Consider the following 11,797-nt stretch of genomic DNA (forward strand, 5'->3'; position numbering starts at 1 on the left):
TGACTATTAGATTGTAAGACATTGTTTTAGTGAAATTGCCTCCTTCAATATATCTCTTATCTATGACTGGTGTTTGGGTTGATGTGATATGTAAGGAGTAACATTTTTGGTACTGTCTGTTCTTGATCTTCTCAACTTGAGATTATATGATTCTCCTTTTATCTATATACTTAAAAGAAGTGATACATGAAAGTCTTTGACATTGCAAACAAGTACTTAGCTGCATTTCTTCTCTGTACTACATGTATGCCGCTACCTAATTACTTTGTTATTTGGTTTTCCAGTATTTAGATTTAATATGTTTTATATCAACAAATATTGAATGTAAACACATCTTCTGTGTAAGGGGTTACTTTATGTCCTGTTATCAGTATTAGCTTAGGTGTCATTATCAGTATTAGCTGATGTGTGATAAAGTTTTGGTGATGGAATAGATAAGCTACGTATTTTGCTGGAAATAGGCCTCCATTGGCTATTTTGCAGCATTCACTTTTTAAATTAAGAGGCAAATGTTGTATATGGTAAGTGATTAAAATGACTTGAAGATCTTATACCTCTCTTGTATGCGGAAAGTGATGACTTGAAGATCTTTTACCTTTCTTGTATCTGGAAATTGTCTTTGTGAGGTTTCCCTTTGTAGCCTTCCTGTGTACTTCTGCTGTATCTCCTTTGCACTTTTAAGCAAATTTCTGTCAAAAAAAAGACCAGAAAAAAGAGTAACTTGTCGGCCTCTTTTTGTAGCATATATGATGGCAACAGCAAAATTGTTTTACCTCTTTGCTTTCTTGTTCAGCTTGCAATATGCATTGAAAGGAAGCGTGAACTAAATGAAGACTATCAAGACTGTGTCGAAAGCATGGATAATGCTTCTCCTCGTATTAAGGTCACAATGGTATCCTTGTTTACATTGTTGTTCAAGTGCTTATATTGTCTACTCTGCTTTCATTCTTGTATTTGGCATGAAGTGCTTGTTTGACTCTATGCAGGAAGATGATCCACTTGGGGAGGACTCAGACTCGTCCATTATGCATACTCCTGGTGAAGATTTTGATGGGAAACGTGACAGGTGAACTAAAGCAAGTGAGAACTCCTTTGTTTTCTTCATTAACAACTAGCTGACCTTAGATGGGGTTGTTGCACTGTTTTGTTTTGTTTTACCCCCCCTTTTCTTCTTATGTTTTAGATTATATTCATTACAATTCTTAATTTTATTTCCGTGAGTTTTTCCTTTAAAGTACACTGAGGCTGCATCTATCATCTTCCTTAGTTTGGGAGTGTGAGCTGAGTCATTATTGTTGATTATTAAGCACAAACCTTACCTTGTGGCTAAAATAAAGATATGCACTTCCTTGCCTCCTTTCCTCCACTCGTTTCTTCTTCTCCTTCTTCTTCTTCTTAGTAAATTTTAGTCATAGGAGACTTTTATTAGCAAATTTTTGAACCTTTAACATGATTTCAATTTGTTTAAAAATCTTGAGGGTAATAACAAAGTTAAAACCCTAGAGTTTAAAAGTCAATTGTTTGGAAATTTGGGTTTTTGTTTGGCAGTAGTAGACTTATGCAGGCCATGTTAATTGAAACTGTTAGAATGATAGGAGTTTCAAGAACTTGTAGGTGAGGCACCGGCTGTCCCTGGTGATGTGTCCCCACTAGCTGTCAATTCATGAGCTATATTGCATAACCACCTTTCCTATATAGTTGGAAGAATGGAATGAATGCTGTAGAAGATTCGCCACCATTTCTCATACAACATGGTATCAGAACAAGGTTTTCTGGTTTAGGATTCTTGTTTAGTCTTTTTTGTTTATAGTCTTTGTTTTTCTAACCTTATTTGGTTGAACTTTCAGATCTTGGTGTTGGTCAATCTCCCCCCGTGGTAGCACCACCTATGTTGGCTAAGCCCACACGGGCAGTGCCTTGATGAAGCTCTAGATGTTGGTGACTGGAAAAAGTCTCTAGCATGAAGAAAAAAAATATTGTTTGTCTTCTTGTCGGTGGTGGATCTAGTGGTTTTTTGTGGCTGTCATGTCGGCATTTTCTGTGTTGTATTGGTATTTTCGACATTTTCTGTGTTGGTTTACTGACCTTCATCGGCGTTCTCAGTGGTTCCCAGTGGTTTAGGCCATCGTTGTGTTGTTTCTAATGATGTATTTCTCATTTTTTGACGTACTGCTGGTTGACAAAAGGCTCGAAGGACATCATTGTTGTGGTCGTCAGTGATTTCTGATCATCATTGGCGATGTTTCTCACTGGAGCTGGAAGAGAAGACCCATGTTTGGCTGTAGTAATTGGGTTCTTCCAAGTTAAGCATCCTCGGGTTATATTTTGGTTATAGGAGAAGATCCCTTTTGGATGTAGGAGTCATTTTTTTTTTTGGTTATTGGGCCATGGTCTTCCCAATATGGGACTAGGGTGTTAATAAACTAGTCCATCTCTCTCTCTCTCTCTCTCACCACCTCCCCGGCTTTTTAAAAGATACAGCCTGCCCTAACCCACCCTCTCTTTCCCATTTGTTTGCATTGCGACCTTGAATGGTCCTAATCCACCTCTATTTGACCATCGGCCACCCTAACCCTAATCCTAGTGGCCTTCATCCAGACTATCCTCCTTTCTATGACAAGCCTAACCCCTAACCATAACCACCCTAAGACACACCACTGTTTGACAACCCTAGCCATCTAAGCATACTTCCCACCATGCCCAATCGTTACTATATCCTCAAAATCCTTTAAACCGTTTTGCATGTCCTTTAAACAATGGAGCCACACATTCTCGTTTAAGCTCTCTCTGGCTCTTTCATTAACCCACCCTCTAGTTTGTGAAATTTGTGCCTTTTGCTTCCTTTGGAGAAACTAAGACCCAAAAGGAGGTTCAACAACCTTAGCAAATCGAGTTTTTAGACTTTATCTTTTATTTTTGTTTTGAAAGAATTTGATAGGTATGTGTTAGTGGCTCCATTTCGTTTCTGGGAAAATGTTGAGAAGTTTAAAATGAAAAAAGAAAGTAACCTATCGGGTCAGCTCGATTTGGTATCATAGAATGGTCGGTTTAGGATTGGTGGCAGGATTTTGTTTACCATCCTCAATGGTTCACCATCAAAATCCAGCCAATAGTTCAGGATGGGGTTGGTGCTCACCCATACTTGTGAGTCATCGTGTATAAGCTAAATAAAGGTTAGGCACAATGGTATAGCATTTTTCTTTAGCGTCTGATCCTTTTTTTTTTTTTTTTTAATTTTTTATTTTCTCCCTTTTGTCTCTTCTCTACCTTTGAATTATCTAGGTCTTCCGCTAGGAGCTACGTTTAAGGCCAAATTTATTTGGGATGGCATTATTGAGAAGATATAGCGTAATTTGGCAGGATGGAAGAGGACATATTTGTCAAAGGGTAGGAGGGTGACCTTTATTAAAAGTACCTTATCTAATTTGGCTACTTATTTCATGTGTCTTTTCCCTCTCCCGGTTAGTGTTGCCGGCCGTATAGAAAAGTTGTAGCAAGACATTTTGTGAGGTGGTATTGGTGATGAGTTCAAATTTCATTTGGTTAGCTGGCCTAAGGTGTATTCTCCGATCTCTGAAGGAGGGTTGGAGGTCCATAATTTACTTTCATTTAACCGAGCGCAATTGGGGAAGTTACTATGGTATTTTGTTCATGAGAGAGAGGCCTTATGGAAGGTGGATGTGCATTCTAAATATGACAGTGCATGGGGTGGGTGGTGCTCTAATGAGGTTCATGGAGGCGTATGGGGTGGAGCACTAAAAGAATATCAGGGTGGGGTGGAGTTTTCTAGTCACACTAGATTTGACATTGGCGATGGCTCAAGGATTAGATTATGGTATGATGTATGGTGTGGGGATTAGGCCCTCAAGAAAGCTTTTCTAGACTTGTTTAGTTTGGCCCGTTGTAAGGAAGTTTTTGTGGCAAATCTTTTGGAGTTTTCTAGTGACTCTCTTCAGTGGAATGTTAGCTTTCTCAGAGTGGCTCAAGACTAGGAGGTGGATCTCTTTATCTCATTCTTCAATTTGTTATACTCCCTCAGATTGAGATGGGGTGGCGAAGACAAGCTTTGTTGGATTCATTCCAAGAGAGACTTGTTTGATGTTAAATCATATTACAATGTCCTTGTTCCTCACGATAGCATTCATTTTCCTTGGAGGAGTATTTGGCTGAATAAGGCTCCGCTGAGAGTGGTTTTCTTTTTCTGGTTGGCTGCCTTAGGGAAGATTTTAATGATGGATTATTTTAGAAAGCAACATGTCATCGTGGTTGATTGGTGTGTTTGTGTAAGAAGAGTGGGGCATCAATGGATTACCTTTGACTACATTGTAAGATGGCTAATGCCCTTCAGAATACCATCTTTAGCCTTGTAGGGTTGTCGTGGATTATGCCTCATCGAGTGGTAGATCTTTTTGATTGTTGAAATGGGTTTTTTGGTAGGAGTGAAGATGGTTCCATCTTGCCTTATGTGGTGTATTTAGAGGGCGATAAAAATTATCGGAGTTTTGAAGACCGTGAACGAGCGGTAGAAGAACTTAAGGATTTGTTTTTTTCAAAGACTATCAATGGACAGCTGCTGTGGACTTAAACACTTCTACCTTTCATGTTTTTCTTGATTTTTTTCTTCTACTAGCTAGGGTTTCTATTATACTTCCTGTGTACTTGGATTATGCCTATTGTTATTAATGAATTGTGTTTACCTATTAAAAAAAAAAAATTTAGTTACACGACTTCCTGTGATATAAGTTTCTAGACATTTTGTTTATATGAATTTTTATTATTATATCTGCTTTGCTAGGTTTTCTTATTACCTTGAGAATGGTAAATTTATCATAGGCACGTAAATTTGTGGATAACCACCTTATTCTTCATATGGCAGCCCTTCAACACCAGAGGATTTACACGGTTCTGGAACTAATGTATCAAGATTTACTAGTAAGCCTGAAGATGTGGTGTTGTCTGATGTAAAACCTTCAGACTATATCAGGAGGGGCTCAGCTGGTGCAGTGGGGTCTATGATGCTTCTTAAGTCGGAGCAAAGAATGCATGCCCCATTCACTCAGGTTTCTCTTAATAATTTTGGACTACTTGACAATCTTATTACTTTTTTTGTTGTTGTACTTATTATTTTCTCAGAAAATTTAAAGAATATAACAGTTCATCCTTTTCTGGTAATCATTGTAGGATGCACCACTCATGACAGAAGACATGCATGAAGAACGGCTCCGGGCTGTTGAAGCCTTTGGCAATTCATTTGTAAGCTTATATTCCTTATGTCCAATATATCGATTTCCAATTTCATAGGATTGACTGAGGAAGCATTGTCTACCATTCTATTGCAGAACTTTTCTGCTCAGTTGGAGAGAGATATCTTATCTTCAGGTAATAGGCTTGAAGTCCTATTCTTTTATTAGGGGGCTAGACTTGTACATTTAATGTATTAACCATCTTTTTGGAGAACATCCTGAGTCATATAGTGACAATTTGTAGTCATGTTTGTACGTTTACACAATTTGCATCTTAGGCACTATCATTGGAAGGATCATTCTCTGGCATGTGGAGCTGAATTAAATAAAAAGACTAGGGGCATTACTAGAAAGGATTAGGATGCTTTATATCATGGGACTGCAGAACTGAGGAATTGAAAACTTGCTGCCATCCAAACGATTTTAGATACATGTAAGCTTCAGAATTATCATGATGGCATCCAAATATATCTATTGATTGTAGATATTAATAACATCCTTATTCGTAAGACAAAATTATGTGTCTGTTGAATCCAATTGCATACCTTTTTAGCACTCTTACTTTGTGAACCAACCAAGCCTGACTTTCTATAGCAGCTAGCTGTTCCAGAAGTATTAATATGTGAACTTATATCGAAGTTTTTATCTTTTGCTTTTCAAGTTCTTTTTTGTGCTGCTTAGGTAATATCTATGATGTAACAAAGAAGTGATATGCCTATTTAATCCAATTTCTGTCATTTGTCTCATGACTACAGATTTTATGTTTCTTCTTTATGAGGAACTGCTAATACTTTTTAAAAGATGTTCAGCTTTTCTTTATAATGGTACAATATATTTGTCATTGACAACCTTTGATATTTTAATCAGACATGTCAGCATTTAAAGCAGCAAATCCAGATGCCGTTTTTGAAGATTTTATTCGGTGGCATTCACCTGGAGATTGGGAGAATGATGTCGCTCAAGAAAATGGACCAATTAAAAATCTTGCATTGGTGGATTCAAAGAATGGTTGGCCTCCACGAGGACGGCTTTCTCGAAGAATGTCTGAGCATGGAAATTTATGGCGAAATATTTGGAATGATGCACCTGCTTTGCCTGCTTCGGAACAGAAGCCACTCCTGGACCCCAACAGAGAAGGAGAAAAGGTAGGTTTCTTTTGAGAAATCTATGTTTTGCTTGTTATCCTATCTTTCAATTGTTCATTGCTGTGGTACTTTTGGAGGAACAGCAGTTATACTGTTAAACTTCTTACTAGAAGCTTTTCATATTGCAATCATGTTGTTGGGTCCATGAGAACGAGATGATTAATTCAGATAAAGACTTCTGGTTGATGATTTGAGCAACTAGACAAAAAGAGCTCATCTTCAACCTTCTCCCATGGATTCGCCGTTTGCTTATGGACTTCATATAATCCAGAAAATACTTGTTTGGATAAATGCCACCTATTTTAGTTTACATTCATTACAAAGTAATCCAAGCCTAACCAATTTTGCAAATTGCAAGGATTAACCCCCAGTCCCTTGGTGCTTAAACATGAGCAAATTTTACTTAACCACTGTTTTCTCATGCCCACAAGAGACTGTACCTGGCTGGGCATTTCTTAGTACTGACATGTATAAAACTCCATTCCTCAAGGGAGTGGTTCCCTAAAATTTTACGTTGTTGGGATAATGGTTAAATACATGTATATCATCTATCTTACTTATCAAAAAAAAAAAAAATGTATATCATCTATCTTGGACTAGAAAAGAAAGTTTTATGATGTGGCTTCACCATTGTTATCATAATGAGAGTAGATGCAAAAACAGACATGTCTGTGACATATGTTCTTACTTTTGCCTTGGCGTTGTTGAATTTGTACTTCAATAAATGGTTGTAAACTATAATTGCATATTAGTTGTGTGTCTGGGTGTAAAGAGAACAGAAACAATATGCTTATGTAATACTAATTTTTCTTGTGGTTTCATAGTTCTTCCTGTATTCTCCCCCATGCTTTTGCATTTCAACTGTTAATGGCACCTTTTTAATTCCATAGGTCCTTCATTACCTGGAAACATTACAACCACATCAGTTGCTTGAGCAAATGGTTTGCACTGCCTTCAGAGCTTCGGCGGACACTTTAAACCAGACTAGTTATGGAGACTTGAAGCAGATGACAACCAAAATGGATCAACTTTACCTTACTATGGCATCTGTGTTGAAACCTTTGCAAGGTAGAACTTATCTTTTCTCTTCCATCCTGCTTCCAGTTCACACTCTTGGAGAGTGAATGGGGATGAGAGAGACTTGGTTGTGGGATCTTCATTGACAGTTTTAGTGTGCCTTGCAGCAAATCGTTTATCTGCCGGCAGTGAGATTATTGGAGACTTAAGAAGGCTTTGTGGTATTCTTGAACATGTTGAGAAGTTACTAACTGTTGCAGCTTCTCTTTATAGCAAGTTCTTGCAAGCACCACGCCTTTCTGAAGCAATATTCAGTGACTATTACAACTATTATCTTCCCAGAATGGGAACAGGCTCAGTAGGGGAGAATGTTCAAAAGGTAAAGTGCCTTTAAGCCATTTCAATTCCTAGTGTAGCAATCTAGCAGATAAATCTTTTGGTCCCTCGTGTCTCCTGGGTGTTAATCAAGCATCATTAATTTGACTATATGAGATAGGTAGCCTCTACCGGGACCCATTCTTAGATCAGAAGGTCTATTTACACCATATCGGCAGAAATTTGAAATTTACTTTAGGCCGCCCCTTGAGCAAGGACTGATTTATTTTGCATCTAATATCTCAGGAGTTTGACAAGAAGCAGCAAGTAAGGAACCATGAGAGGGCAGTTGTGTCAAATATATTTACACTACCCACTGCAAACCAGTCATGGAGAAAAGTTTTGAGCATGGGTAATCTTCTCAATGGCCATGAACCAGTCCTCAGGGAGATCATATTTTCCCTGCGCGATAGAGTGAGTGGCAATCACTACGCTGCCCCTACTCCTAGGGTTTATCAACAAGAAATCGAAACATACCGTATGTATATATGTGGAACCTCAAATGATCTCCGGGTAGCCCTTTCTGTTGTCTCGTGCGATTAATCTTCTCAAAGACAATTTATAGTAATATTTATGTTCACTGGAAATTCATTTCAGCCATTTCTTCATCCTGTCCCTTTCATGAGACTGCATATAGAAATCCCGTTGAAATGAAATTGGTTCATTCTGCTTTACATGCTTTTGGAATGTGTCTACTACTATTTTATATAATTTGGTCTCTCTTTGTTATCTGTGGGGGATTGAAAGCTTGTGGACTTGGGCCAAGTAGACCATGAATGCATATTTGGTGAATTAGTCATTTATAGGAAAATAAAAAGTTGCCGTCTGTGAGAAACAACTGAGTTGTGTTCAACTGAATTTGCCTTGGCCTAACTTTCACGGGTTCGAATCTTGGTGGAGGCGACCTATGGAAAGGGTTACGTGGTGCTTGAGTGAAGCTGCCACAAAAATGGAAAGGTTGCTGAATTCAGAGGAAAAGTTACCATAGATTGCGCCACCGTGAACGTCCGGTCAGCATGGAAGGACGTGGTAGATTGTTACTTATTCTATGCAAAGTAACGGATTCTTGCATTTAACATTCATATGTTCACTATAGTGATCCTATTCAAATTTGGCCCAACTTGACGAAAATTGCTAATTTGGAATGAATAAATTCAGTGAAAGATTACCAAATTATGGAACAAAATCACATGGTCCTGATGATTCTAGTTTTCACATGAGAGGATTGGGATGATCAACTTTCAAATAGATAGATTTGTTTACTTTAAAACCCATAGACAGGTTGTTGCAGAATATTATTATGACCATTTGGTGGAAGCTTGTTGGTTCTTTTATGCTTTATTTTTATTTTTTCTTGTCAACGATGAACTGGGAGAACTTGTTCTTCTGATCACTAGGCCGGTGCCCGACAAGTCGAAGTGTGGGTCTAAAAATCCACCACCTTCTAGGGCCCTAAACCTTTGACAATAAACATGTGTGGAGCCCAATATCTTTTATTAAAATTTGTTAGTATGTAATTCAATATACATTATTAGTTCATTTCCCAGCAAATTATATTTATAGGATGAATAGTTCACCTATTAGAACGAGATCGGATCTTCAACAATTTGTTATTTGTTCATTGCTTGAACAATGGAGAAAAGTCTGCTTGAGACCTGTTTAGACAAATAGACATCGTAAAAACTCTTACATTTACTGTCTGAATTGCTAACATTCAAAATAATAAAATTGTCTAGCCCTCTGCACATTAGAGAATTTATACCCTACTCGAGTAAGTTTTGATTCCCACAATTTCATCTAAGCACTCAAAATTGCAATTTAAACTAATATGAAAAATGCTTAGGGTATTACAACTTTTACTAAGATTTCTTTAAAAACTAGTTTAAGAAGAAGTTGTTGACGTGATAAGTGGTATATAAATAGTCACGTCAATTTATAAGGAAGTTGTTGTAAAAACTGTAGTACCTCTACTAACACTCAACTAATATTAAAATATCTTACCAAAAAAAAAAAAAAAACTAATATTAAAATAAGAAATGACAAAACAATAAGATCCGTCACATTCCTAATTAGTCATTTGTTATTATACACAAAAGGAGGGGGTTAATGCGAAGTGGTACAACTCATTGTGTGAAAGTATTTCACCATTTGGTTTACAAAATAATATAAATAAATGAGTGAGTATATTGCTTTGAGAAAATACAATTATAAATTAGTAATGTTAAAAAATATATTTTTATTTCATAACTACCACTACAATACTATTATGACAGTTCCAATCAATCATTAAACCAATTCTTTTTTAAAAAAAATTAAAAACCAATAAAAACTTCCATGTTAACATCATAAAATAATTATACACAACATTACTCATTATAAATTACTCCCCCTGCCCCTTTTTATCAATCACACGATTCTTTAGTCATGAGTTGAATGATTTTAAATTGAAAATGTAGCTTTTCTCCTAGAGATAATATTTTAAATAACATATGCTTGTATTTTTCAATGTCCTCATAAAAAGTTCAAATTTTCTAGTGGGGCCAATATGATTAGCCATATTAATTAAAAAAATATATTTTTTTTTCTATTCTTTTATGTGGATTTATCCAATTAGTCATTCCAAGCTTTTATAGATTTTGGGTCAGCATCACAAGGATATTGACCCTACATCATACTGGAAACACAGAATATGAAAGGTGGGTGGGGGGTAATAAATAAAACAAGGACATGTGTACTACATCTAAGATACCCCCATTCAAACATCAATGCATGCTTTGAACAAACATCATTTAACCACCAACAGTACATGTATACTTTCCAAGTATTAAATTCAATTTTGTCTTGGATGGGAAGAATTTTTCATCATGTGTTGGTGACATTAGATATAAGAAAACAAAAAGGGTAAGAGTTAAATTACCCGTTATTTTAAAAGTTTAATCTCGTAAAAATTAACAAATTTAATTTTTTAATTAATATTTTAATACTTAAAGACATATTTCAAATAATATTCAACTAAATTTTCAGAGCATGTATTATATATCTATTTATCTGATGGTTTAATTCTCTTCAAATCATTTTCAGAGGTCATAACAAGTCTTGGCCTTTGTATAGATCAAAATTAAAAGCTCTACTGACAAGGTGTCAGCAAAGAGTAATTCCTCAAGGGTGCATGATTTCTCCTCCTTGAATAAGCTGCAAGGAATAACACCAAACAGAAAAATACTTCTTGTTATTAAGAATTCCAGCATAAGCACGAACAATTGACATTGTTCTTAACCTAAATTTTTTTTTAAAAAAAATCTTTTCACCAATTATGACAAAAATAAGACTATTCCCATGGGATAATTCAGATTATATATATATAATGTTAATGGATAGCAGGAGGAAAACCAAAATCATCTTGAGCCACAGGCTATATATCCAATCTGTTGGGTGTCTCACTTTCTTAGCATAGCTTTGATTGCTTGAGGTGATGAATGATTAAAAGGAATCCTCGGTGGTGGGGGCATGGCTACCTATGAAAAACACTTACAAGTTATTATAAAATATTGCTCAGAAAAAAAAAAAAAAGGTTAGTAATATTATAAAATATTGTAATTTTTATTATTATTATTATTATTTTTTAAATGTGGGGTTTCGATATTGACATCTTTTGTCTTGAATTTAGGGTCTAAGAAAGAATTTGTGAGGGAAGGCATTGGATACCCTTTCTTTTCCTTGACAAAATTGAATTTTTTTTTTTTTTTTTTTTTTAAAAAAAAGGCAAAAGGTTGCATAGGCCGTATGATGTAACCACTATCTTCTTCCCTTACGCTAAACCTTTGAAATACCATTATTATTATTAATATATCCTTGTTTCATTTATTGTATTTTAATTGAAAGATAAAGAGATTTATGTCCCATTATATTGATGCCCACGCCATGACTATATATAATGGTGTCCTCCTTGGTTGTGTTTTCATCTTCCTATGATCATGAGTAGCTTTCATTTGGGAGTGTCAGCTAAGTTGATTGTCT

The 11,797-nt window shown here is 36.1% G+C and overlaps 1 protein-coding gene across 1 annotated transcript in view; it reads left to right on the forward strand.

Annotated features, from left to right (window-relative positions):
• LOC132164795 (uncharacterized) overlaps nucleotides 1-8,454 on the forward strand; it is a 19,014-nt gene extending 10,560 nt beyond the window's left edge. Inside the window, exons 14-22 of the mRNA XM_059575357.1 lie at nucleotides 794-883; nucleotides 987-1,066; nucleotides 4,877-5,060; nucleotides 5,182-5,253; nucleotides 5,340-5,379; nucleotides 6,111-6,388; nucleotides 7,279-7,456; nucleotides 7,573-7,784; nucleotides 8,027-8,454. Coding sequence (XP_059431340.1) covers nucleotides 794-883; nucleotides 987-1,066; nucleotides 4,877-5,060; nucleotides 5,182-5,253; nucleotides 5,340-5,379; nucleotides 6,111-6,388; nucleotides 7,279-7,456; nucleotides 7,573-7,784; nucleotides 8,027-8,323 — 1,431 coding nt within the window. The 3' untranslated portion in view covers nucleotides 8,324-8,454. The remainder of the gene's footprint in view (nucleotides 1-793; nucleotides 884-986; nucleotides 1,067-4,876; nucleotides 5,061-5,181; nucleotides 5,254-5,339; nucleotides 5,380-6,110; nucleotides 6,389-7,278; nucleotides 7,457-7,572; nucleotides 7,785-8,026) is intronic.
• The last annotated feature ends 3,343 nt before the right edge of the window (nucleotides 8,455-11,797 follow it).

Source organism: Corylus avellana, chromosome ca10 (assembly GCF_901000735.1).
Source record: "Corylus avellana chromosome ca10, CavTom2PMs-1.0".
NCBI classification, from domain to species: Eukaryota; Viridiplantae; Streptophyta; class Magnoliopsida; order Fagales; family Betulaceae; genus Corylus; species Corylus avellana.